This window comes from Eublepharis macularius, chromosome 10 (genome assembly GCF_028583425.1).
Source record: "Eublepharis macularius isolate TG4126 chromosome 10, MPM_Emac_v1.0, whole genome shotgun sequence".
Classification (NCBI taxonomy): domain Eukaryota; kingdom Metazoa; phylum Chordata; class Lepidosauria; order Squamata; family Eublepharidae; genus Eublepharis; species Eublepharis macularius.
This window is the reverse complement of record NC_072799.1, coordinates 2,002,661-2,027,583: the sequence shown is the minus strand read 5'-3', so window position 1 is coordinate 2,027,583 and position 24,923 is coordinate 2,002,661. Positions and strand designations below refer to the sequence as shown.

At 49.2% G+C, this 24,923-nt stretch overlaps 1 protein-coding gene across 2 annotated transcripts in view; it reads left to right on the top strand.

The window, feature by feature from the left end:
- The window catches only part of DYSF (dysferlin), a 191,918-nt gene that overhangs the window by 29,795 nt on the left and 137,200 nt on the right, over window positions 1-24,923 (top strand). For both annotated transcript variants that reach the window (XM_054990484.1, XM_054990483.1), the window contains exons 4-16: window positions 7,937-8,042; window positions 12,201-12,315; window positions 13,402-13,589; window positions 15,074-15,202; window positions 16,060-16,122; window positions 16,850-16,900; window positions 17,298-17,328; window positions 18,202-18,317; window positions 19,989-20,115; window positions 22,438-22,541; window positions 23,475-23,543; window positions 23,642-23,685; window positions 24,489-24,571. In XM_054990484.1, coding sequence (XP_054846459.1) covers window positions 7,937-8,042; window positions 12,201-12,315; window positions 13,402-13,589; window positions 15,074-15,202; window positions 16,060-16,122; window positions 16,850-16,900; window positions 17,298-17,328; window positions 18,202-18,317; window positions 19,989-20,115; window positions 22,438-22,541; window positions 23,475-23,543; window positions 23,642-23,685; window positions 24,489-24,571 — 1,226 coding nt within the window. The remainder of the gene's footprint in view (window positions 1-7,936; window positions 8,043-12,200; window positions 12,316-13,401; window positions 13,590-15,073; window positions 15,203-16,059; window positions 16,123-16,849; window positions 16,901-17,297; window positions 17,329-18,201; window positions 18,318-19,988; window positions 20,116-22,437; window positions 22,542-23,474; window positions 23,544-23,641; window positions 23,686-24,488; window positions 24,572-24,923) is intronic.

Genomic DNA, 24,923 nt, shown 5'->3' with positions numbered 1-24,923 from the left:
AGCCCTATTGCTGTCCCAGTTCTCCACCAGGCGCACTCCCTTTCCCTGACTTTCCCCTGGCTTTTACCATCTTTGAGCTGGGTAGTCAGTGCTGCCACCAGCAAATCTGAAAGAGTATCTCCCGCTAGACAGATTTGCACATCCAGCACCCTGTGTCTGCACTGCCGTTTCGATTTTCCACCTAGTTGCTGCGTCTCCTACTTCGCTCATATGAGCAAATGCTCTTCTTCACTCCTGCACTTTAGGGATGGCGAGCTCAGCGGCCGCCTCTCTCCCCCTTACTGCTCTTTGGAAAGCGGGTCTAAGTAGGCATGGTGCAGGAACAGTATACAGGTTTGGGGCTCTCAAAATATAGGAAAGTTTATTAAACCAATAATGAGAGTAAACAGGGTGAGCACAAGCCTCAGGCTTAGCAAAGAGAGAAAGAAATAGTGTAAAAACAAAACCCTCTAAGCCCTAAACTCTATGTTTACCCTAAACAATGTTTATCTGAGTCCATCAGAACTGGGACCTCTCTCTTTGTTCCTCAACACATGGGCAAGATGGAGCTCCTAAGTAAAGGCTGAACTTGTTCATGGCTTGTGCCTGTCTAAGAAAGATGAACAAGGAAAAGTGAGCTTCCTTCTTGTGTCCTCTGGATTTACAATCTCCCCTAGGTGGTCCCTCCGCCTCGGGGGTCAGTCCTGATCTTCCTGCCCCACAAGAAAGCGATGCACTCTAGACTTTTGGCTTTCTCCATCTCTGTTCTTTTGCTGTGACATTCTATGAAGGTGTTAGATAGTAAACCTTTTATTCCACATGGGCCAGGTCCATTTGTGTAACGGAGCACTGAAGTACTTTCCATGGTCATAGATCCAGCGGAGTTAGCTGTGTTAGTCTGCAGTAGCAAAATAGTAGAGTCCAGTAGCACCTTTAAGACTAACCAACATTATTGTAGCATAAGCTTTCAAGAGCCACAGTTCTCTTCATCAGATGCATTGTCAGCTTTCAGGAACACAGCTGTGTTTGTCAGATGCATCGTCAGCTTTTAAGAATTCAGCTCTGTTTGTCAGTTTGTCAGATGCATTGTCAGCTTTCGAGAACCACAGCTCTCTTCGTCAGGTGCATTGTCTGCTTTCGAGAAGCTTTTGTCAGATGCAAAGAGAGCTGTTGTTCTCAAAAACTGACGATGCATCTGACAAACTGATGAGAGCTGACAATGCATATGACGAAGAGAGAAGATCCTTAAAGATAAAGACGTCTTTGTGGGAACCAAGATCAAGATAAGCCAAACTCTGGTATCTGCCCAGTTTTGATCAGGCATCTGATGAAGAGAACTTGATTCTTGAAAGCTTATGCTATAATAAAATTGGTTAGTCTTAAAGGTGCTACTGGACTCTTTTTGATTCTGGTATCCCCCATTACTATGCATGGATGTGAAAGTTGGACAGTGAAGAAAGCTGACAGGAAGAGAATTAATTCATTTGCAATGTGGTGCTGGAGGAGAGTTTTGCGGATACCATGGACAGCCAAAAAGACAAATAAGTGGGTACTGGATCAAATCAAGCCTGGAAGCTAAAATGACACATCATGAGAAGACAAGATTCTCTGGAAAAGTCAATAATGCTAGGAAAAGCGGAAGGCAGGAGGAAAAGAGGAAGACCTAAAACGAGATAAAAGAAGCCGCGTCCTCCAGTTTGTGGGATCTGAACAAATCTGTTAATGATAGGATGTTTTGGAGGTCTTTCATTCATAAGGTCGCCATAAGTCGAGGCAACTTGACGGCGTGTAACACACACACACAAATGGCGGCCGCACGGGCTGAGTGGTCCTTTCCCCACCTTGCATCCTTCTTGGCCTTGACGATAAGACCACCGCCACCCATTCCATTTTGCCCTTTGAGAATGCGCACAGCAGTTTCCCTGATCCCTGCTGATCCAGGGCCAGCCTCAAAGACTCCAAGATCCAGGGAGACGAGGGCTCGTCCTTCCAGGCAGCTCCAGTTGCTGTGAAATCTGTTTGCGAAATCAACATGTACCAAAGATTTATGCTGGGAGATCACATTGCACCCTTGGAGGGGAGGCGGCAGAAGGAGGGTCAAGACTGGAGGCTCAACATGTCCCAGGGCCCACAAAGGTCTGAGCGCTGCTCATGCAAGCCAGGGGGCCAAAACGACGGTCCCCAACTTCTCTGTGAAGCCTCCCCTTATAAGTGGATTAAGCGAAGAATCTCAAGAGTCGGCGGGATGCTTGCCATACTGTTGATGGGCTCTGATCAAGCCGTGCAAGTTCAGTGTGTCAGCTCTGAGACAGCCCAACTATGCGCTACAGCAGGTGGGCTGGGAAGAGGAAGGGGCTGTTCAAGAATAACTGCCTCTAAGTAGGATATCCAGGAATAGCACAGGGTGATTCAGCAGAAGAGAATCCCCAGGAGGGCGGGGAAAGCTGGTTGGGAGGTGCCTGGTTGGAAAGGACAGAGGCACACGGCGAGGACCGTCCATGCCAAGTTTTACTGCCCTTTTCTGCTTTGAGTTTCATTTTAGATATTTTGTTGCTTAACCCAAGAATTTTGATATGGCTGGGGCAGGTTAACATGGTTTTTCTCCAATCTGATCAGGCTTTGCCACCTGATCCACCCAAAGCTGCTGAACTCCACCCCACCTTCTTCCACCCCAAACTTCTCCCCATGGTGCTCTATGCTGGCTCAGCCCTGCTCCACAGCCTGGCCTGTATTTTGAAATCCTAATATGGGTCTTGAAGGGCTAGTTCACACCAAATGCAGTGACTGAATTGGAAAGGAGTATCTGCCCCCCCTTGCACACAAGACCCCAATAGGAATGTTGCCCCATAAGGTCCTTCTCTGTTCTCCCTCCCGATAAGATGAGCCAAGGCTGAACTGAGCTGTTGTAACACAGTAAGTGGTTAAGTGGTTGGGTTAGGCATCAGCCCTCTGCTGGTTCGAATCCCATTCCTGCCATGAGCTCAGCAGGTGGCCCTGGGTCAGCCCCTCCTCAGCCCCAGCTCCCCAGCTGTATCGTGGGGATAATAACAACACTGACTTTGTTCCCTCTTAGTGGGGCACTAATCTGTCTAGAAGAGTGTTGTATAAGCACAGTTATTATTATTGTTATTATTGTTATTACAATTATTTTCCTTTTTTCCTGGAGGCACTGGATTCTCCGCCTTTTGAGAGAAATCCTCAAAACGGACTTCTAGAACAAATGTCCATTTCAGAGACTGGAACGTCACTGAAATGAGGTCCTTGGTAGAGCAGGTTGTGTGTTCGTGAAATGTCTGGATGTATTTATTTAAAATGTTTATGTCCTCGCCTTTCTCCCAGGCGTGCAAGGGCCCAAGCCACGTATGCAGTGAGGTTATAGGATTGTGCCTGCTGGCCCTGCGTGGAAATGATACCGCTACCCTCTCTGTGTCGTCATCTTCATACACCCAGGAGCAGCCATGGGGTTTTCCTCCACGTAACGTTTCATTGGAGAGAGAAATGCAAGCTGATCTTGGATGAGAAAGGGGTGTCTGTGGTTGCAACTTGTGGCAGGTGCCCCAGTCTGAGCATTGTCCTGGTGGTGGGACGAGGTTGTGATGTCCTTTTAAGCCATTGGTTAGAGGGGCTTCTCCTTACCCAACACGGAAACCACTTTTTAAGCAGGAAAGATGCAGCTGTGTGTTGTGTGTAACAAGTTCCCTTGTGTACGTTTTGTCGTGCGTGCCTATGCTGCAGTTGTTTGCAGCTTCACAAGCACACACACGGCACATGTGCAGATGGGAGGGGGTGAATGCCTCAGGAGACACAGGCTTCATTTCTCATGCGAAAACAAAGAGGCCTCAGTCGTCGGCTCCCAAACGTAGGCCTTGAATATATTGTTCTTTTCCTCGTTTTCTTTGTACGGTACGTGCAAGTAGCGTAGCCCTGTGGGAAAAAAGCACTTCTATGTAGGAAAAGCGTGGCATCTGCATGGAGAATCTAGTCTTTTGCACACAGGATTTGGGGGGTGCACAGTTTTACAGAGAAGTCCTGTCTTGTGCAGTACGGACAGGCAGAGGATTTCAGTCTGGCTGACTGGGTCCATCATGGTCTGTGCACATTGACTTCCTGAGGTGAGCATGCCGTAGGCTAGGGACAGATCGGTCTGTTGCCTGGGTCAGTCATTTCCCACCCATTGGCGGAAGTCACAGAATGTTCACCAACATTCCAGATGGCCAAGGGAAAAACTACCAGCAAAAGAATATGTCGCAATCTATTTTTAAAAATATTTTCACTTCATTTATACCCCACCCACCTCCCCAGTGGGACCCAAAGTGGCTCAGAGCATTCTCCTCTTCCCCATTTTATCCTCACTACAAGCCTGAGAGAGTGTGACCGGCCCAGGCTCACCCAGCGAGCTTCCATGGCAGAGCAGGATTTGAACCCGGGTCTCCCAGATCCTAGTCTATCTAACCAGTACATCACACTGGCTCTCTAGAGAGGAACTGAAAAAACAGTTTGGAAGGGGGAATCCTGACATAGGATATTCAGTCAGGAAAAGAGGTGTTTTCTGTGGTATACATGTATGCACATGTGTGGTTATGCTGATTTAAATTTTTCTAAGTCTGTGACTTAAAGCTGTTAATTGTTCAAAATGGGTAGCCGTGTTAGTCTGTCTGTAGCAGTAGGAAAGAGCCGGAGTCCAGTAGCACCTATAACACTATCAACATTTGTAGTAGAGTAGGAGCTTTGGTGGCGTACCACAAACGTTGCTAGTCTTTTAGGTACTACTGGACTCTTGCTCTTTTCGACTGTTAATTGTTTTCGGTGTCCTTTGATAACCTTGTTTTTGAGACGCTGTATCAGGATACTTAATAAAGCGTGTTGGGTCAGAAACTTAAAAAGCCGGAAGGGAGCTTCTGTGTGTGTGGGGGGGGGGGGGGGCGGGGGACAACTGTCCCTCCTGTACAGACAATGACGGGAAAAGGAGCTGGGAAGCATTCCAAGAAGGATCCTCAACAACCAGCTCCTTGGAGAGGGGTGGGTGGGTCTGGTTACAGGGTGTGTAGAGATGTCTCCAGAGCCAAGAAGGTGTCAATCCAATTTAAAAATAGGAAGAGAAAAAATAGCCTTCTTGACACCTTCTTGGCCCCTGGATTATTTCTCTGTCCCCAGCTGGAGCCGTTCTGGTTCCCTGGTGAGCTCTGCTTCTCCCCAGGGAACGGGATTAGGAACCAAGTTTCCTTTCTTATCTACCTTTTGCATCATATCCTAAAGTGGATAAGCAGACTTCCAGGCTGAAAGCAGGGTTGAGTTATGAGTGTTTATTTCCAGGCAGGCAGCAATGTTAGTCTGTGGCAGCGTAAAAAACGCTAGCCGGCGTGGTATGGCATAAAAAGCGTGCCTTCCAACATTTGGCAGAGGAAAATACAGAGAGGAAACTCATGTTGCATGCTGATAGGGATTTTTTTTCCTAGTACTCTGCTGCCAATTATAAATTTCCCTTCTACCACTTACCCAAATATAATCCAAGACACCAACCGCTGTGATGCAGAGAAATATGAGTTTTATTGTTACACAAAACTCAAGATGCATGAGGCTCCCGGGGCTTGATGCGTCCTGAGCTACCTTGTCTTTATGCCTAAATACTTTAATGCTAAATTGTTTATAGAACAAAATGAATCAAAAGATCAAGAAGGTTATTACAACAGTTCACTTAGACTTTATCTTAAAGAGAGTAATGGCACCGTTACTTAGAGTGGCAAGATACAATCAAGATACTTAATGCAAACAAGAATCCTTTCTGGCTCCTTGGGGCAAGGCCAGAACATAAACAATCTGCAATATGAAATGTCCAAGGCTGAGCGTGGAGCCCTTATTCCAGATAAAAAATTGCTTATAGTTATGTATTTACAAAGTTGTGTAGTGTCATACTGACCCGCAACATAGCAACAATTACCACAAGAGACATGGAATGTGCTGTTTAGGTGTTTTCCATAACTTTCACATGCCAGGCGAAGTTTTTAAAATGGTATGAGTCTTTATTAAAAATTCCCTAACACATTTACTATATTTTTAAAAACACCAATATTTTAGAAAAGGGAGGGAGGGTCGGTCAAGAACCGGGACAAAGGAAAGCAAGATTTTGTACCCAAACATCTCCGAGCCCTAACTCGGAGACTGTGCAGTAGGATTGTTTCTGGGTGTGAGAGAAGAGCATGTGTGCCATTAAGTCCACACTCTTGTTGCTTCTTGGCAGCCCCAGCCCCCAACCCCTCTGTGGTCTTGCTTTAGCCCCCTTGCCTCCCTTAAAAGAGTGCATTGGATGCAGAAGGAACTGACAGAGGGGCCACCACCAAGTGAAGAGTGCAGACAGGGAAGGCCCGGAAGCCTCCAGATGAGGCCAAGGACAGTGTCTTCTCCTAAGGGGTGAAAGCTCCACATGCTTTGATTTTTAAAAAAGTATTTCCGAGGTTCAGTGGATTCAGTGAGATGCTTTTGTCAGGGAAAGCCCTTGGGCTTCGGCTAGCTCTTCTGAGGCAAATGGTCTTGGGTGCTGGGCTTGTGCTCCGGATGCCCTGTGGGCTTCAAAGGCTAAGCGAGCTGTGGTGGACTCAGGATATCATCATGCAGAGGAGTTAGCCGTGTTAGTCTGTAGTTGCAAAATAGTAAAGCGTCTAGTAGCACCATTAAGACTAACCAACTTTATTGTAGCATAAGCTTTCAAGAACCACAGCTCTCTTTGTCAGATGCATCGTCAGAGAGCTGTGGTTCTCAAAAGCTTATGCTACAGATGCATCTAACGAAGAGAGCTGTGGTTCTCAAAAGCTTATGCTACAGATGCATCTGACGAAGAGATCTGTGGTTCTCCAAAGCTTATGCTACAGATGCATCTGATGAAGAGAGCTGAGGTTCTCGAAAGCTTATGTTACAATAAAGTTGGTTAGTCTTAAAGGTGCTACTGGACTCTTTACTGTGGTGCAGAGGAGATCTGACGTATGCGTGGCTCAGTGCATTGACTTTCTCTGTAGGTAATGGACGTCATGAGAATGGTTATCAGGAAACCAGGTCCTGTCTTGGACAGTGTTTAGAATGCTGCGCTTAATCTTGGAACATGGGTGTGGGAGTAGGTTATTTTAAGGAATGTTTTTTGAGCTTGTATGGAACAGGCCAGTTCGGCTAGGGATCCTGATGGTGTTTTGCTATCCTCTGGGCATGGAGTAAGAGTCACTGGGCGTATGTGTGGGCGTTGTGGGGAGGTAGTCATAAATTTCCTGCATTGTGCAGGGGGGTGGACTAGATGACCCTAGAGGTCCCTTCCAACCCTAGGATTCTCTGATTCTAAGAGTGGTCTGTGCCACACACACACATATGGGTTAGAGCAAAGGGCATCCAAGACGGAAGCCTGTTCTTCCACAGAGGAGCATGCTCTGGAATCCGCCTCTGTCGAAACCAAAGAGCAGCTTGAGCCACCCCTTTTGACGGGTCTGGGGTGGGGGGTGTCTTCTGGCTCAGGCCTCTTTTCTGAATTCCAGAAGAAGGCCAGTTTGTATTTAGTGCTTCTGGCCTTCTGCTTAATGTTAGGACTTGAGATCTGGGTGTGTGGATGGTGTTGGTGCTGGAGCTGGGAAGTATCCCAAAATTCAGTATTTTCATTCGTGGGCTTGGACCCAGCAGTAATTTCTGCCCATGAAGTGAGGCATTCCTGCCTCCCCCTTTCTGCTGCAGCCTCCGATCTTAGGGAACAGGGGAGATCCCTTGGAACAACGTGGGGGGGGGGTCAGTGAAAATTGCCCCCTTTGCATTCTTGGAGGTAGTTTGTTGGATGTAACTCATGATATGAACATTATCAACATTTTAAAGTTTTAGTTCCAATTTTCCAAAGCTCTCCTATATATGGAACCTGTGCGAACCGTGCTATTGACCCCAATGCAAACTTCACGCTGCTTGGTAACGGGGGTCCTCTTTCGTCCTCAAGGTTCCTGGGCGAAGCCCACGTGCCCCTCCGAGATGTCCTGGCTTCTCCCCACCTCGCTGCCAGCTTCAACGCTCCTCTGCTGGATGCCAAGAAGCAGAGCACAGGGGTAAGTCCGTGCCTCGCTGGCTGCCAGTGAGCCTCGTCGTGGTGACCCCCAGCAGGAAGAAAGCAAAGGACTGCTGAGGGACTCTCTGTGGTGACCCTGGGACCCCCGAAGGCACCACTCCTTATGCAACAGGCAGGAGTCCCATCCGGTATGAGGCGTGGGCTTCAGTTCTAACCTTTGGAGCAAGTCCCCGGCAGAGGAGGGGCGAATGAGCACACCTTGGGTGATGGGCAGGTGTTTGCTGGTGGTTCTTTGTAGAGCAACATGCACTTCCATTCAACTGCATTGTTTTCTGATGACCCGCAATGACCTGATCACATCCAAGTTTAATTACTATTAGAAGAGGCTTTGCATATTCTAACAGTAATCCTGGAGATAAATCACCCCTCCTCTAGTGCTGTTTGCCCCAGTCTGTGAGGGAGGGGGTTGTTCTTTCATACCAAAATAGTAAAGAGTCCAGCAGCACCTTTAAGACTAACCATCTGACGAAGAGATCTGTGGTTCTCGAAAGCTGACGATGCATCTGACGAAGAGAGCTGTGGTTCTTGAAAGCGAACGATGCATCTGACGAAGAGAGCTGTGGCTTTCGAAAGCTTATGCTACAATAAAGTTGGTTTGTCTTAAAGGTGCTGCTGGACTCTTTACTATTTTGCAACTACAGACTAACACGGCTAATTCCTGTGGATCTACTTTCGTACCAAAACATTTGCCCAAGCTGAGCAAGGGGCGATCTTTCTTAGCACTTGCCTTGGCTGAAGTCCTGCTGTCAAAAAAAAGAGGACCCAGCAGTCTTGGACAGGATAATACAGAAGGCAGTGCCTCTGAGCATGCATACAGTACTTTCTTTACCAACCGAGTAAACCAGACACGCCTGGGCTTAAGAAGAAGGGCTTCTCTTGACTCAAAATGTGGGTTCGTGAAGCAATACTTTTCCAGCCTGATGCTTAATGGCTTCCCATGTTCTCACCTGGAGGTCCTTTACAGTTCTGCTACCTCCTTGAGTCCTTTTGCAAAAGGCAGTGTGCCTCCTTAGGAGAAGAGAGGCGGCCTGAGGCCATTTCTTAGTGCCCTCGGGTACGTCTTCGTGGAAAATGGCTGTAGCGTAGATGACTCCAAATTTCCCCTTCCAATTTTGGTGGCAAACAGAGAACCCCCCCCCCCCTTCTTCCCTACCAGCCACTGTGATGTTTTAAGTAAGTTCCTCAGTGGACTTTTCTCTCACGGTGTTGGAAAAGGGGAAGTCATTGTACCTTACTCAGAGGGAGGATGTTTGTGTAGGAGGAACTTGAGGGCTTCCTACTTTGGCTCTTTCACTGGGTGGGAAGTTCCTTCCGGGTCGGCTTTGTTCCACTGCCGCCCCCCTCCCCTTCCAGGCGGGAAGAACAGAGTCCAGGAGTCCCCAAACCGGCAACTCTTCTCTGCTGTCCTGACTTCCCTTTGCTCCCTCCCTGAGATTTTGAAGGGATGCTCCTCTTGTGGCCAAGTTCACAGGGAGAGCTGCCGAGGAAGGTCAGAGAAGTGGCACCCAGGCAGGAGCGTGGCCCACAAACACAAATCATAGGAACACAGAGTTGGGACCACAAAAGGCCATCTAGTCCAACCTGCTGCACAATGCAGGAAATTCACAGCTCCTTCCCCTATTCCCCCCCCCCCCAGTGACCCCTGCTCTAAGCCCCGAGAAAGGCAAAAAATCTCCACGATCCCTGGCCAAAATGGCTCCTTGACTCTGTGAGTGAAATGGGCCCATATGGGTTGAGGATGCAAGCACAGAGGCACCAAACCCATTAGGTAGAAAAAGAGCACACATAAAAAAAGGAGAGAATAGACACAACGTATGTGCTGAAGAGGAACGGCTTCCCTTTTCATTTTAATCTCGAATATGATACTCAATGTTGGCTTTTGCTGTGAATCATGCCCCTTGGCTGAAATCTGACATGGTGTCCCATACCTAACCCAAATGACCTGCCCTTATTTGATGGCCACGGACCCCCATCAGCCTGCCACGGAGACACGGGAGGCCTTCCTTCGTGAAGCAGAGGGACAGCCCTGGCTGGTTCTGTGCCTTGGCGCAGGGCGGCCTTGACAGTGCTGAAGGCTGGATGAAGGATGGCCTCGTAGTAAGTGTGCGTTTATACCAGATTAATGCTGATTCAGAGACGTGAACAAAGTCAGTGTTGCTATTATCCCCACAATACAGCTGGGCAGCTGGGCTGCGAGGAGTGGCTGACCCAAGGCTACCTGCTGAGCTCATGGCGGCAGTGGGAGTCGAACCAGCAGAGTGAAGATTTACAGCCCAACTACTGAATCACTATCATGCAGCAGCTCTCATAATAATTACTGTGCTTATAGACTGCTCTTCTAGACAGATCAATGCCCCCACTCAGAGCGGCGAACAAAGTCTGTGTGTTATTATCCCCACAATGCAGCTGGGGAGCTGGGCTGAGAGGAGGGGCTGACCCAAGGCCACCTGCTGAGCTCAGGGCAGGAGTGGGAGTCGAACCAGCAGAGTACTGATTCTCAGCCCAACCACTTCACCACTATGCTACAGCAGCTCCTGTAATAATAACTGTGATTATATCCCACTCAGTCAGTGTTATTATTATCCTCACAATACAGCTGGGGAGGCTGAGAGGAGGGGCTGACCCAAGGCCACCTGCAGAGTTCAGGGCAGGAGTGGGCATCGAACTAGCAGAATGCTGATTCGCATCCCAACCACTTGACTGTAGCATAGTGGTTAAGTGGTTGGGCTACAAATCAGCACTCTGCTGGTTTGACTTGTGCTCCTGCCATGTCTCCATTCTCCATTATACCCTCAGCAGGGTATAATGCCCTACAGCTTCTATACTTCCGTTTTCTCCAGGGGAACTGATCCCTGTAGTCTGGAGATAAGATGTAATTCCAGGAGATCTCTAGCCCCACCTGGAGGTTGGTAACCTTAGTTAAAAAGCAACTTGGGACATTCCTGATAAAAACTTGGCAGCTTTTCCTCAAATATTTCCAAAGTCAGGGAAGAAGATTTTGCCTTCTTGCTGGTGGGCAGCCAAACTGCTCCTTTCTCAGGGCTGCAAAGTCTGGACGGGAGCCTGTAACTTCTGTTACCTGCTGCTGCAGTAATCTGGTTTGCCAAATCGACGTAAAACTGTTCATGTGGTCTCCCTCGAAGGGGAGGTTTCTTCCAGACCCAGACCTTGGCATGAGTGGTCATGCACTGACACCTAGTGTTGGACTGGCAAATTACAAGTCCCTTTTTTAGCGGGTAAATAATGCAAGAGACAGGCAAGGTGCCTTCTGTGCTGGGACCCTTTGCACAGCTCAGGCATTGCAAACAGAACTGAAACAGATTCCACACACCATGTACAAGAGTGTTATATTTCTCATAAAAATCCAGTGGATTCCGTGCCATTGATTCTCGAGTTTATTTGGAAGCATGAGAGCCAGTGTGGTGTAGTGGTTAGCGTGTCAGACTAGGGCCTGGTAACTTTCTGGATGTGTTTGGCCCGTTTACATATTTTCAGCTTAACCTTCCTCGCAGGGTTGGTGTTAGGAGATGGAATGGCGTATGGGTCTCCATTGGTGGAAAAGGTGTAAATGAAATAGGGTACGTCTCAGTAAATAAAGATTCTTCTTTTCCTTACAAGTTTCATACACATTTTCTGTATTTGTGTGTGGGGGCTAGTTTTTCATTGCAGTTGAAGTAATTGCTCATTTTCTTCTTCTTCTTCATTTATTATCATCATAATACGAGTATGTGTATATTCCACTCTTCTAGACAGAGTAGTGCCCAAGAAAACGAACGTAATGGCCGTTTGCTTCGGCTTTGGGGGAGTGTTTGTGCTTGAATGGCCCGCTGAGTTTGCATTTTTCTCGCCATCTGTCTGTCCTGGCTCTGAACGTGCCCTGGGTAATATTGGTGCAGAGTGAACCAGACCCGTTCATTTCATTGCGGGGCGAGTGCGGGAGATCTTCCCAAAGGACCCGAGTCCCTTGGAATTACAAGTGACCCCTTGCAGAATAAGGCTGCACAAATGCAACATGGAGTCTGATTTTGTAAGCTGCCGTGCCATCTCCAGCACCAGTGAACGACTGTGGACAGCGGTAGGGGCACGGTTGCTGCCTCCGAGCGCCTCCCACTCCCACCGTTTCTTCTCTCGTTCTCAGGCCTCTCTTATCCTGCAAGTCTCCTACACTCCTCCTCCCGGGGCAGCTCCTTTCTTCCTGCCTCCTGCCCCCCTCGAGCCAAACCCAACTCCCGTGGAGCTGGACACCATCACAGGTGAGTGGATCTTCTCCTTACCTTTTGCACTGGCATAGCCCCAGGGCCGGCATCAGCACGTGGCAAGGCGGGGCAGCTGCCAGGGCCCGGGGCTTCTGGTGGGGCCCACTGCTGCTGAGTTCCTACCCCCGTCTCTCCTCTGAGGCCTGCGGTCATACCCTTCCACTGCCTGCTTGTGGGTGCTGTGCCACCTCTGCTCCCAGCTGCACATCCTGCCTAGCGCTGCTGGAGAAGGGCATGGGGGCGGAGCAAAAAACACCAGCGTTCCTGGTGGCCACGGCAGTAGCACACCTAGCTGCACTCCCCACCCAGCACCATCAGGGAAAAGGTGTGCAGGTCGTGTGGGCACCTGTGACAGCAGGTGGTGGGAGGCCTTGCAGGTGGGCAAAGGAAAGACCTGGGGGCAGGTGGGTAGGAGGTCAAGAAGGGGTGTCTAGTAGTGGCCCTGAATACTCTCTGCCCAGGTCTTCCGAAACCTGGAAGCAGCCCTGCATGGCCCACATGCCCGCGTGGTAGTCCCTGCCCTCTCTGCTACATTCTCCGTCACACCGGAGCCTCTCTTTGTCCAGAATTTGGCATCCTCTGAGGCATGGTGTGGAGCTGAAGGCTATTCCTTGTTCTGTGCCTGGAAGGGCGCTGCTCCTTGTGGATGGACCTCTCCTGCCATCAATCAATTTGACTTAAGGACTGTGATCACAGAATCATAGAGTTGGAAGGGGCCATACAGACCATCTAGTCCAACCCCCTGCCCAGTGCAGGATCAGCCTAAAGCATCCCTGACAAGGATTCCTCCAGCCTCTTCTTGAAAACTGCCAGTGAGGGGGAGCTCACCACCTCCCTAGGCAGCTGGTTCCACTTCTGAACTACTCTGACCATCAAAAAGTTTTTCCTAATATCCAGCCGGTACCTTTCTGCATGTAATTTAAGCCCATTGCTTCGCGTCCTACCCTCTGCTGCCAACTGGAACAGCTCCTTGCCCTCCTCCAAATGACAGCCTTTCAAATATTTAAAGAGAGCCATCATGTCCCCCCTCAGCCTCCTCTTCTCCAAACGACCACCCTCCTGATTCCTTTTCTCATCCTTCAGATACAGCTGGCGAGGAAGAGGGTGAAGATCACCTTGGGACAGGAGACGAAGCGGAGCCTCCCTCGGGGCCTTCAGCATCAGATCAACCTTCCCTCCCCAAGAAACCTCCAACGCACGCGGCTCATGGGACCAAGAGAAGAAAAAGCACTTCCAAAAAACTGCTGTCCAACAAGCCTCAGGACTTCCAGGTGACCAGCAATCGTGGCCAGCTTAGGAGGGGGCATTCCACTCGCCCCGGGACAAATGGCTGCCTTTGTATCTGATCCTGTGGCAGCCATCAGCTTCTGGCCTGCCCTGCCCTTCCGGCGTGGACTTTAAAAGGTGGACCCAGAGCAAGCTGCTTGTAGGGCTGGAGTTCTGAGCCTAACTACCACCCTCCTGCCCGATTCTAGCCAATTAAAATTCGGCAATAGCTGGAATAACTTGCACACATTCAAACAGTGCCCTTTGTAACTGCACGCTTGCTTAATTGATCCTGTTTACAAGAGCAACGTTTCCCAGGCATCTTAGAATCATAAGACTCATAGGGTTGGAAGGGATCGCTAGGGTCATCTAGTCCGACCCCCTTGCACAATGCAGGAAAATCACAACTACCCCCCCCCCCAACAGCCCCAGTGACCCCGGCTCCATGCCCAGAAGATGGTAAAACACTTCCAGGATCCCTAGCCAAACTGGCCAGTGGAAAATTGCTACCTGATCTTAAAGGTTGGGATAAAAATTAGGAGGAAAGACAATTGGGAGGGGAGGCAGGGGCCAAGATGCTGCAGTCCTGTTGTGGTAATCCCTGCTCCATCTATCCTCTGGCTTTTGAGATAGTCTTGGACACCACCTAGTGCCTATGCATGTTTAAGTCATTTGCTAGAATCATGAGAGCTAGAAACTTGCTTAGGAAAACATGAATGCTGAGAATCTTCAGGCTGGAACATCAGTGGGTCAGATGAACCAAAATGGTAAGAGAAGAGTGGGTTGCTGCACATACGGAATGTGGCATGTGTCGGTCGGGTGGATATCCCTGGGCCGAGGATTCGTTCTGAGTGGTCATGACCTGTGCTGCTTCTTCCTGCATTTCTCTGTACCATCTGAAGTGGATTTTTGCCCCTTTCCTGCTGTGTAGTAAACAGTCCAGTAGCACCGTTAAGACTCACCAACTTTATTGTAGCATAAGCTTTCGAGAACCACAGCTGTCTTCGTCAGATGCAACTTTATTGTAGCATAAGCTTTCGAGAGCCACAGCTCTCTTCGTCAGATGCAACTTTATTGTAGCATAAGCTTTCAAGAACCACAGCTGTCTTCGTCAGATGCAACTTTATTGTAGCATAAGCTTTCGAGAACCACAGCTCTCTTCATCAGATGCAACCGTCAGGTTGCATCTGATGAAGAGAGCTGTGGTTCTCGAAAGCTTATGCTACAATAAAGTTGGTGAGTCTTAAAGGTGCTACTGGACTCTTTACTGTTTTGCTACTACAGACTAACACGGCGAACTCCTCTGGATCTCCTGCTGTGCACTGTGAAAACATTACAGTGAAATGCATACATGGGAAGCATCGAGGCATCTTCCTCTATTTGAAGCCGCTCTTTTGCTGGCTGCTTCAGCTCTTCCCTCTGGCGGAGGCTGGCTTACAGGTTCCTAGACTTTGATGGCAACCAGTTTTCCTCTTCTGTGAACTTCTAGATCAGGGTGCGAATCATTGAAGGGCGGCAGTTTCCAGGAGTCAACATCAAGCCTGTGGTGAAGGTCACAGCGGCTGGACAAACCAAGAGAACCCGGATCCGGAAAGGGAATGGCCCAGTTTTTGATGAGGTGAGGAAGAGCCGGAAGCTCAGAAAGATAATTGGGGTTGCAAGTTTGTTAGCTCATTTGGGGATAAAATAATTGAAGAACTCAAAGTTATAACAGGTCATTCGATCCCAAAGACTCCCGAAATAATATTATTAAACTATTGGGAGGACCCAGGGATCCCACCAAATAGCCTAAACCTTATTTATTCACTTTTGGCACTCGCCAAACTATCAATAGCTTCACAATGGAAGCAAAAATCTGCTCCTTCAATAGATAGTTGGAAATCTAGAATCTGGGATCATTTTATCATGCAGAAAATCACTGAGCAACTGAAACAGAGGGAAAATCCAAATTATAAATCTTACTTTCTAGAACAGTGGCTTCCACTTTTGGAGTATATGACTAAAGAGGAAAAATGGACAAATAACAAGGTGAAACAAGAACTCTACTTCTTGTAGAGTGACAAAGTGACGAAGCACACTTGAACAGCAAGTGTATTTCTCCCTGTTCACTTGCCCTCCACTCAATCCACTTGCCGTTCAAGTGTCATTTGTCACTTGTAGCTTGGCCCCGAGTCTGTTCACTTGCCATTCAAGTGTGCTTCGTCACTTGTAGCTCGGCCCAAAGAATGGAGGTTGCTCCCCATCCCCTTCTAAACCCTGAGCCTGATCATCTTTCGGAAACATCCTAAGACCCTTTTTGTTTGGATGGCTTTTGGTGGCCATCACAGAGCACAAGAATAACTTTTGTGCTCGTGCCTAGAGGGGGTCTTCTCAGGCAGGCTTCGCTATAGTGCATTGCTGAGGGATTGTGCACACCCCTGATGTGTGCTTTTAGTGGAGTCTGGGACGCACCTCATGTCTTTTTCTATTCCACAGACCTTTTTCTTCAATATCATTGAATCCCCAATGGAGCTGTTCGATGAACCCATTTTCATCACTGTAAGTCTGGGATGGTGGGCGTGTGTGTGCCAGCTTCCTCGATTCACAGAGCACAGCTCATATGGGCAGCCATGGAGGGGAGGGGGAAAGGCCCCCGTATTCCACAGGGACTGTTCCGTGTCGCTAAGACCTTTGCTAGTTGTATGTTGTTGACCTGATGCCATTTTATTCTCATTAGAGCAAGTTGCGAACCTGCTTCAAAATTCACTGTATGTTTCACCTTGTGAAATTCTGATACGATGTCAGAATTTAACCTCAAAAGCCAACATTAAAATATGAAGATTTTAAATATGAGGCCAAATCTGTCTGTCTGCCTGTCTGTCTGCCTCCTGCCTGTCTCCAGTTCTCTTCTGTAATTGGAGTCCAGTAGCAATTTTAAGACCAACAAGATTTCCAGGGTATAACTTTTGGACTGTCAAAGCTCCCTTTGTTAGATACCAGATACCTGTGAGGTAGTCTGAGCGGAGTATGTGTGACTGGCTCAAGGTCACCCAAGCAAACTTCCAGGGCAGAACGGGGATTTGAACCTGGGTCTCCCAGATCCTGGTTTGACACTCTAATCACCACACCAGACTGGCTTTCAGACATGTGACAGCGGGGTACACTGTGCGTATTAAGTTGCAGTGCTCAGAAGTATGGGCATCTGTGTTCCCCTAAAGACCCAAACTAAAGCTTGTCGTTTTGAACAGAAATCTTAAGAGGTGTTGCTATTCATTTTGTATTTCAGGTTGTTGATTCCCGTTCTCTTCGGACAGACTCTGTTATTGGAGAATTCCGGGTAATGGTGGCCCTTATTTCACTGTATAATTAAGGAAAGGGATCGATGTTTTTGCGGGCATCCTGGCCAGCCGGCTTTTCTTTGTCATGTGCTGGGCTTTTGCTTCCTGCAAAAGGACCACCTGGAAAAGAGAGACCCCCCCCTTCCCTTGAGTTCGCCAAGGAGGACAGGCAGGGTGACTCCTTGACTGGCCTCCTAGGCTTTTGCTGGAAGTAGATGCCCCACCTCACTGCTGCTGCCGCCCTTGGCAAAAACCTGGCAGGGGAGGAGATGCGACCTTCGCGTTAGATGGGTGTGGAGGTCTGGTGTTGGGCTGCTGAAGAGCAGCCCTGCAGATTTATGAAACCCTGATGGAAGATTTCCTAAACATTGGTTTGTTTGTGGTTGAATTTTACAGATGGACGTTGGGACGGTTTACGCCGAACCCAGTGAGTGGAACAATCTTGGAACGAATATGCTTGACGCAGCGCAGGGAAATCCAGGGATGCTGCGTGTTGCTGTTTCTTCCAAAAGCCAAATTTCCAAACATTTTTACTGAGAGCTTTAGAAGAAAAGATTGGCGGGGGGGCGGGGGCAGACTTTGAGGAGGGAGCAGAAGGACGTTTAGAGAGAGCCACAGCGCTTGAAGGCCAGCCGAGTTGCCAGAGCCGTAACTGGGGAGAAAGTCTTGTTTGGGGATGGCAGGGCACAGTATCCAGATCTGAAGGCAGTTCCCTTCGTAGCAGAAGAGAGGGATTTAGCAGCCGCCATTTGGAAACATAGAAATACAGAGCTGGAAGGTATCCCCCAAGGGTCATCTAGTCCGGCCCCCTGCACAAAGCAGGAAATTCACAGCTGTTAACTCCCCTCCCCTCCCCAGTGACCCCTGCTCTGTGCACAGAAGAAGGCAAAAAACCTCCAGGACCCCCCGTCAATCTTGCCTGCAGGAAAATTCCTTCCTGAATTTGTCTGGAAAGGGGCTCTTGCTGAAAGTCCCTCTTTGGCGCAGTCTTTGGAGACCCTCTGCTGCCCTCCCTTGCCTTTGACTGCTTTTCAGGCCCAGCCAAGCACTCTTTCTCTAAGCTTGGTGTAGACTTGGAACGTGGACTCCCCTCCAGTCCCAGTCCCATCCTGTGTCATGACAGAAAAATACCCTCCTAAGCTCTTACTTTAATGGGCTGCCCCACTCTGGGGCCCCAACTGCTCCGTCCTGCAAGTTTCGCTGTTTCAGCCCCGTAGTTCTTGGTGAGGTCAACGTTGCTCCAACTGGGTAGCTGAGCTATTCCATGCCAATACGGTTTTCTGTTGAACGCTTATTTTAGAGCACGCCTTCCTCCGAAAGTGGCTGCTGCTTTCAGACCCGGAAGATTTTTCAGCTGGCGCTAAAGGCTACTTGAAGGTCAGCCTGTACGTCCTGGGTCCTGGCGATGAGGCACCTGTGAGTACGGGGGTTCGAAGATATGGGTGGGTCACTGCAGGAGAGCAGATCTGCCCGGTCCAGCCCCTGCTTCTTGGCTCCCAACTTTTCTAGATCGATCAGGGGAGGGGAGTGGGGCGTGCAAGTCTGTCGCCTTCAGGAAGTCTCCGGCAGTGGTCAGTTCCAGAGGGAAAACGTCGCGTCAGTCCGTTGCAGCCGAAAGGCGGAGAGTCTTGCAGTGCCTTAAAAACAGTAGCATGTTTATTGTGGCACCAGGGCTCATTTAGGGCCAAAGTAGATGTGCTGGTTTTCAAAGAGTTGGGCCCAGGTTCCAGGCAGGGATCCCATTCCCCCAGTGGGGGCGGGGGATGCCTCACGTTCACCCTCTACCCCCCGCCCCCACTTACCTGGCCAGTGGGGGAGAAGGGTGTGGGAACTGGCTGCGGTGTGCTCCCAGGGGCAGCACGATGATATGCCACCACCCCAAGAGCATGTGCACGCTTTGCAGCAGGCCGATTTCAGCCTGTTTGAGACCCCAATTGGCCCACTGCGAAGTGTGCACGGGTGCCTGCACCCGCGCAGTAACATCACCTGGAAGTGATGCCATCACGTGGGCGCAGGACCGTGCAGGGACACAACAAAGATAAGCCTCGGGCCCCCAGGCTCCCACTGGGACATTACAGGGACCTGGAAACCGTAGTTCCAGCCCCAGGTTCCTTCACAGCCTGAAAAGGAGCCCTCGAAAGGGTTTTAGCCTTTGCCGGTCACTGGCAACGTGGCCCCTGCAGAGAGTCTGGGCTCCAGCCTCTGGTGGCAATAAGGGCCACATGCAGTGACCTTCTCAGCATGATGTGTAGATATCCCTTTGTCTCCAGGGGGATTTACTCCTTAGGAAATGTGTTCAGCATGGCAACGATGCGAATTAAAAATTGAGGAAGGCAGTATCAAACATTTTTCACTCACTCACTCACTCACTCACTCACTCACTCACTCACTCACTCACTCACTCACTCACTCACTCACTCACTCACTCACTCACTCACTCACTCACTCACTCACTACAAATAACATATCATACACTTGCTTTATATTTAGAAAAAAATGAGAGTTCTTTATTGTAGGAACTCCATACTCTGTTAGGAAAGGAGGAGAGACAGATCCTAACTACCCATCTAGTCTACGGATGGACATGGGTGCTAGGGCAAGGCCTGCATCCATGCTGCCAAGATGGAGGGAGGAGAAGGAAAGAGGTGTTGCCTGGAACAATGCCAGGAAGAGAAGAAGTGAGAGGGAGGAAGTCAGGAGGAGGAAATCCTGAGAAGAGCAATCTACATATCAAAGGGATAGTCAGAGCAGTAAACAGAGTGCCCTGACCTCTCTTTCTCTGAAACCTAAGGAAAGGGACAGCGCTGAATCCTCCTCTTCCAACACTTAACACTACACTGCACTGCACTGGCTCTCATTGGTGGCACATGTGCCGAGACCTCTTTTAAAATGTGGCTTGTGCCTGGGGTGTGTGTGTGTGTGATTGTGCTGCCAATGGATGCCTTGCACTGCCGTAGTGAGGAGGGAAGGGGCTACTTCTTTCAGTGCTCCCAGCCTCCCCTTGCTGAAGCCCAGGAAACGGAATGGGATTCCCGAGTGGTCTCCAAGGCCTCTTTCCTCATCGCAGCCCCTTTACCTGCATTGCAGGTGGAGAAGAAGGAAGGTGCCGAAGACAAGGAGGACATTGAGGGCAACATACTCCGGCCCACAGGGGTGTGCCTTAGAGGAGCCCACTTCTCCCTCAAAATCTACCGAGCCGAAGACCTGCCCCAGAGTGAGTATGGCGGAGTGGTGCCATTCGGTGTGGGAGGCTGGAGGCATGTAGGGCGAAAAGTCAGGAAAGAACCGAGGTGGGATAAGCCCGTCTGAACTTTCAGTAGAAGAGTGTCACATACAAATGTAAAATAGTAAAATAGTAAAGAGTCCAATAACACATTTAAGACTAACCAACTTTATTGTAACATAAGCTTTCGAGAATCACAACTCTCTTCGTCAGATGCATGATGCATCTGAGGAAGAGAGCTGTAGTTCTCAAAAGCTGATGATGCATCTGACGAAGAGACCTGTAGTTCTCGAAAGCTTATGCTAAAATAAAGTTGGTTTGTCTTGAAGGTGCTACTGGACTCTTTACTATTTTACTATTTTTCAGCTACAGACTAACACAGCTAACTGCTCTGGACATACAAATGTGTCTTCCAACACACATGGAAACATTTATGTGAAGCGTCAGGAAGGCTTGTGAGGGTTTGTGAGGATTGTGTGAAAGGATTGTGAGAGTTTGGCACCTTGCGATGATATTTCCATGCAAGAAAAGTGAACTGTGAAAAATGCTTTGTAAAAGGCTCTGTGCTAAGTATGGGCAGAAGAACCAGCGGCAGGCTACCTCCCCCCTCCCTGGCTCCAGTGTGAATGCCGAGACATGCCTTGACAGAGAGCTGGCCTTGTTGTGCACCTGAGCTGCTCACCTGAGCTCATTTGCCTCTGCCTTGCCTTGTGCTAGCTTGAAGAGGCCTCAGAGGAGACTGCAGATGGCACCTTGGTGGGTGTGGGGGGCTGCCAGAGCCCCTTTCTCCTATTCGGTGTTAAAGCAGCCCTGGGGTAAACGCAGCCCAGTACAGCCCCCTCATGGTGCTGCTTCAGACCTAGGATGTGGCTGTGGGTGGGAGGTCACAGGGCCACTGGATTCTGCGTGCTCCTGGTCGCCAGTGGCCTTCTAGGAACTTCCCTGGCCAATTAAAGGGCCAGCCCACCTCTGGTCTCTGTTTGTGGAGAAAAACCAGTATGCCTAATAAAGGGGCAGGGGGCTTGCAGGATCTTCTGGGGGTTGGATTGGGCCTCTGGGCTGCTAGCATTCAATTGTTGTGCAAAGTGTAAAGGTGAGCCTGCTGAGGGAAAGGTCCTGGCAGCTTTAGAAGCGGAAGCCAGAGGCGTATTTTGAATAAATGATCCCATGCAAACGGGAGCCACCCTGCAGTGGGAGACGTGGCTGCAGTCCTGAGCATGTTCACTGCCAAACAGCGCTCTGTGGAATGTCTGACCCTTTCAACGTTTGGAGCGAAAGACGCACTTTTTGGGAGGTGAGGAGGGAAACTGCTCTACCCCACATCTTGCATGTATCTCTTGTCCTGGAAGTTTCAGGCTATTTGCTCCCATCATTTTTCCTGCCCTAAAACGTTACGAAATACTTTATTCATTAATTATTGCATTATTTATATACCACCTTTCTTTTGTGACTCAAGACGGTATAGAAATCCAAAGTTTAAACATGCAAAGTACCACAAAAATGTCAACTAACCCCCTCCTTCCCTACAAACCCGCAGCCTCTCCACCACTAAAACTTAAACTGCGCAGTTCAAAAACAAAACAAAACAAAAGAGCTGTGGGTAAATAGCAAGCCCCATCTATTTTTTCCACACCTGTTGTTGTGATGTACTTGTTGTAAGCCTAACTTTTAAAAAAATTAACAGTCTTTAGAGACCTTTGCTCACATTCTGAATGAAAAATGGCCCACATTTCAAGACAAGAAAGCACGGCAAAAAAAATTGGGAGTCATTTTCACCAACAACAAACGAAATTGAAAAGACTCACTTCTAAAACAATGGCGGTAGAAAGTGCCATCAAGTCCTAGTGACCCCTGCTGGGGTTTTCAAAGCAAGTGGTAAGTAAAGGCGGCTTGTTGTTGCCTGCATCCACATAGCTAGCGATCCTGGTCTTCGTTGGAGGTCTCCCATCCAATTACTAACCAAGGCTGACCCTGCTTTCGCTTCTAAAATCTGACAAGAGTGGGCTTGTCTGGGGTGTCCAGGTCATGGGTCCAAAATCATAACAGGGAACGGGTTCCACCAGCGCAGGTGGCCAGTATTGTTTCGCTTCTGAGACCCTCCCCCAGGTAATTACTAGCCCACCAGTTCAGTTTCCTGCAAGATCCATTCTGTGTTGGAATGATAGGCGAGTCAAGGGGAAGCCTCTAAGAATTCAAAGGCAGCAGTCAAGGATGGTGAAGCACGTTCGATGCCAGGATTTCCTGTAGCTCCTTATCTGCAGGACGCTCCGAAGGCACCGTTAGCTGTACATTCTGGTTTCGGTTCCATTCTAGTGGATGATGCTATCCTGGACGGCGTCAAGCAGATCTTTGGGTTTGAGAGCAACAAGAAGAACTTGGTGGATCCATTTGTGGAAGTTACCTTTGCTGGAAAAACGGTAAGTCGGATCTCCTCCAGGAAAGCTTGGGGCAGGAAAGCAACTCCCTGTCTCAGTCACACAAAGCCTGGGGAACTGGTTTAAGTGTGTCATCCCATTAAGCTGGTGGGCTTCTGTCAGAGGGTAAGAGGCTCTGATGGGCTAGAGAACCTATTTTGTAGGCAGGAGATCCCAAGTTCCAACTTTGGCACATCTGGTCAAAGGACGGAATGGGACGGGCCTCAGAAGAGACGTTACTGGGCTGGGTGGGCCAACTTCAGAGAATCGTCAGCATTTCATGACCCACCTTTTCCTGTATAGCAGTTAGATCTGTGACACTGCCAAAGTTCTGGCATTGCTGATGTGCCGATGCTCACAGACAGAAGATAGCTGTCTTTTTAGCATGTGAAATAGGAGTTGGTTTCTGAACTCAATACTGCAAGAGCAAGGGACCAGTAGCACCTACAAGACTCACAAAATTGGTGGTAGGGTAGGAGCTTTCGTGAGTGAGCTGTGACTCACAAAAGCTCATACCCTACAATTTTGTTAGCTTTATAGGTGCTACTGGTCCCTTGCTCTTTTCTACTGCTACGAACAGACTAACAGCTTCAGATACCTGAAGAAGTGAGCTGTGACTCACAAAAGCTCATACCCTGCCACCAATTTTGTTAGCTTTATAGGTGCTACTGGTCCCTTGCTACGAACTGACTAACACGGCTACCTGTCTTGATCATACTGCAAGGTATCTGATGCAGTTCCAAGACTTGTTGCCTTCCTGGCTGAAGCTCTCTTTATGGGAGCCAACGCTGTTCATGGCCTTTTGCACACAAAGTCTCCTGACTTCTGAGCCTCACTTCCCACCTTCAGTGTCTGTGCCTAATACTTCCATCTTGAGCTGTGATTGACGGTGATCAGGTGGACGTGTTCACCCCATGCCTTGTCTCCTTCTCCCAGCTCTGCAGCAAGGTCCTGGAGAAAACGGCCAACCCTCAGTGGAATCAGAGCATCACCCTCCCAGCCATGGTGAGCAAAGGGGGGTGGCTTCCTCTGGAGTCTCTTCCGCGTGCCTTCCGCTCCAAACTGATCCCGCTGACCTTTCCTCCCCTTTGCCCTTTTCCTAGTTTCCTTCCATGTGTGAGAAGTTGAGGATCCGAGTCCTGGACTGGTGAGTTTGCGAGTGAATGAAGTTGCGAGTGCTCGGAACTGAAAGAACAGCGGGGCTTCTTTTTTGTGAGACACAAAGAGGGAGGAAAACCTTGCCTGCTTTTTTTGTTGCCGGCCCTGCTCCTGTGCCTTTAAAAGAAGATGAAATTAAATAGGTGCTGCTTTCCTTGGTGTGGACAGAAGAGATGGGACGCGCTTCCCCTCCTAACTTCTCCCAAGTCCAGCTGCGGTTTAAGGCCCAGGAGAAAAGCACCCGACCTGCGTCCTCAGGGCTAGAAGTGTTTGGGAGATCCGATGTGATTTTATAGAAGGAGAATTTGGCAGTTGCGGCTCGCCTGTCCCCGTTTTTTTCCTAGACTCCAGGATGGAGCTACCTCTTTCTGCCAAATCAGCTTCTTCCCCACAAAGGCCAAGGAGATCCGTCCTCACTTACCACGCCAATAGTTCTAAATGCAGCGTCATAGTTTAGAATAGCTCTGAAGGCATGAGATTTGCAAAGTTCCTGGAGATATTTCCATGGAAAAAGGGAGGCCCAGATTTTTCTTCAAGCTAAGGATAGAAAAATAGAAACGGAAAGCCGGAAAGGACCCAAAGGGTCATCTAGTCCAACCCCCTGACCAATGCTGGGAATTCGCAACTACCTCCCCCAGCCCCACTCCCCAGTGCCCAGAAGAAGGCAAAAAACCTCCAGGATCTCTGGCCAATCTGGCCTGGAGGAAAATTCCTTCCTGACCCCAAGGTGGATAACAGTTGATAATGCAGTGATTTAAAACATTTAAATAAAAATGCCTGTCTTTGTTTCAGGGACCGCGTCACTCACAATGACATTGTTGGCACCAGCCACCTGTGCATGTCTCGAATCTCAGCCCCAGGAGGGGAACTGGAAGGTATAGCTGTCATCTGGCCTGGGTCCTCGGAAGTTGAGGGTGGAGAAAGACCAAGGGGGTCCGAGGCCAGCAAGTGGTCGTTTCTCAACTCCCCCCAAAAGATGGTTCTCTGGCCATCGTTCTCCGGCCATGAAAGCCTTCGACAATATATTCCCCCCAAAAGCCTGACCAGGAAGTTTTTCTGGGGTTGGGGGGAGGAAGGTGACCTTCCTCTGTCCCCTTTAGCCCCCGCAAGCTTCACTACCGTTGGCTGTTTTCCAGAACTTGGATGTGTCCCCTCTTCTCTGCACTCTTGGCCCACGCTGGTCCCTTGTAGCCATGACTGCAGTGCGATGTTTTGTGCCAGATATTT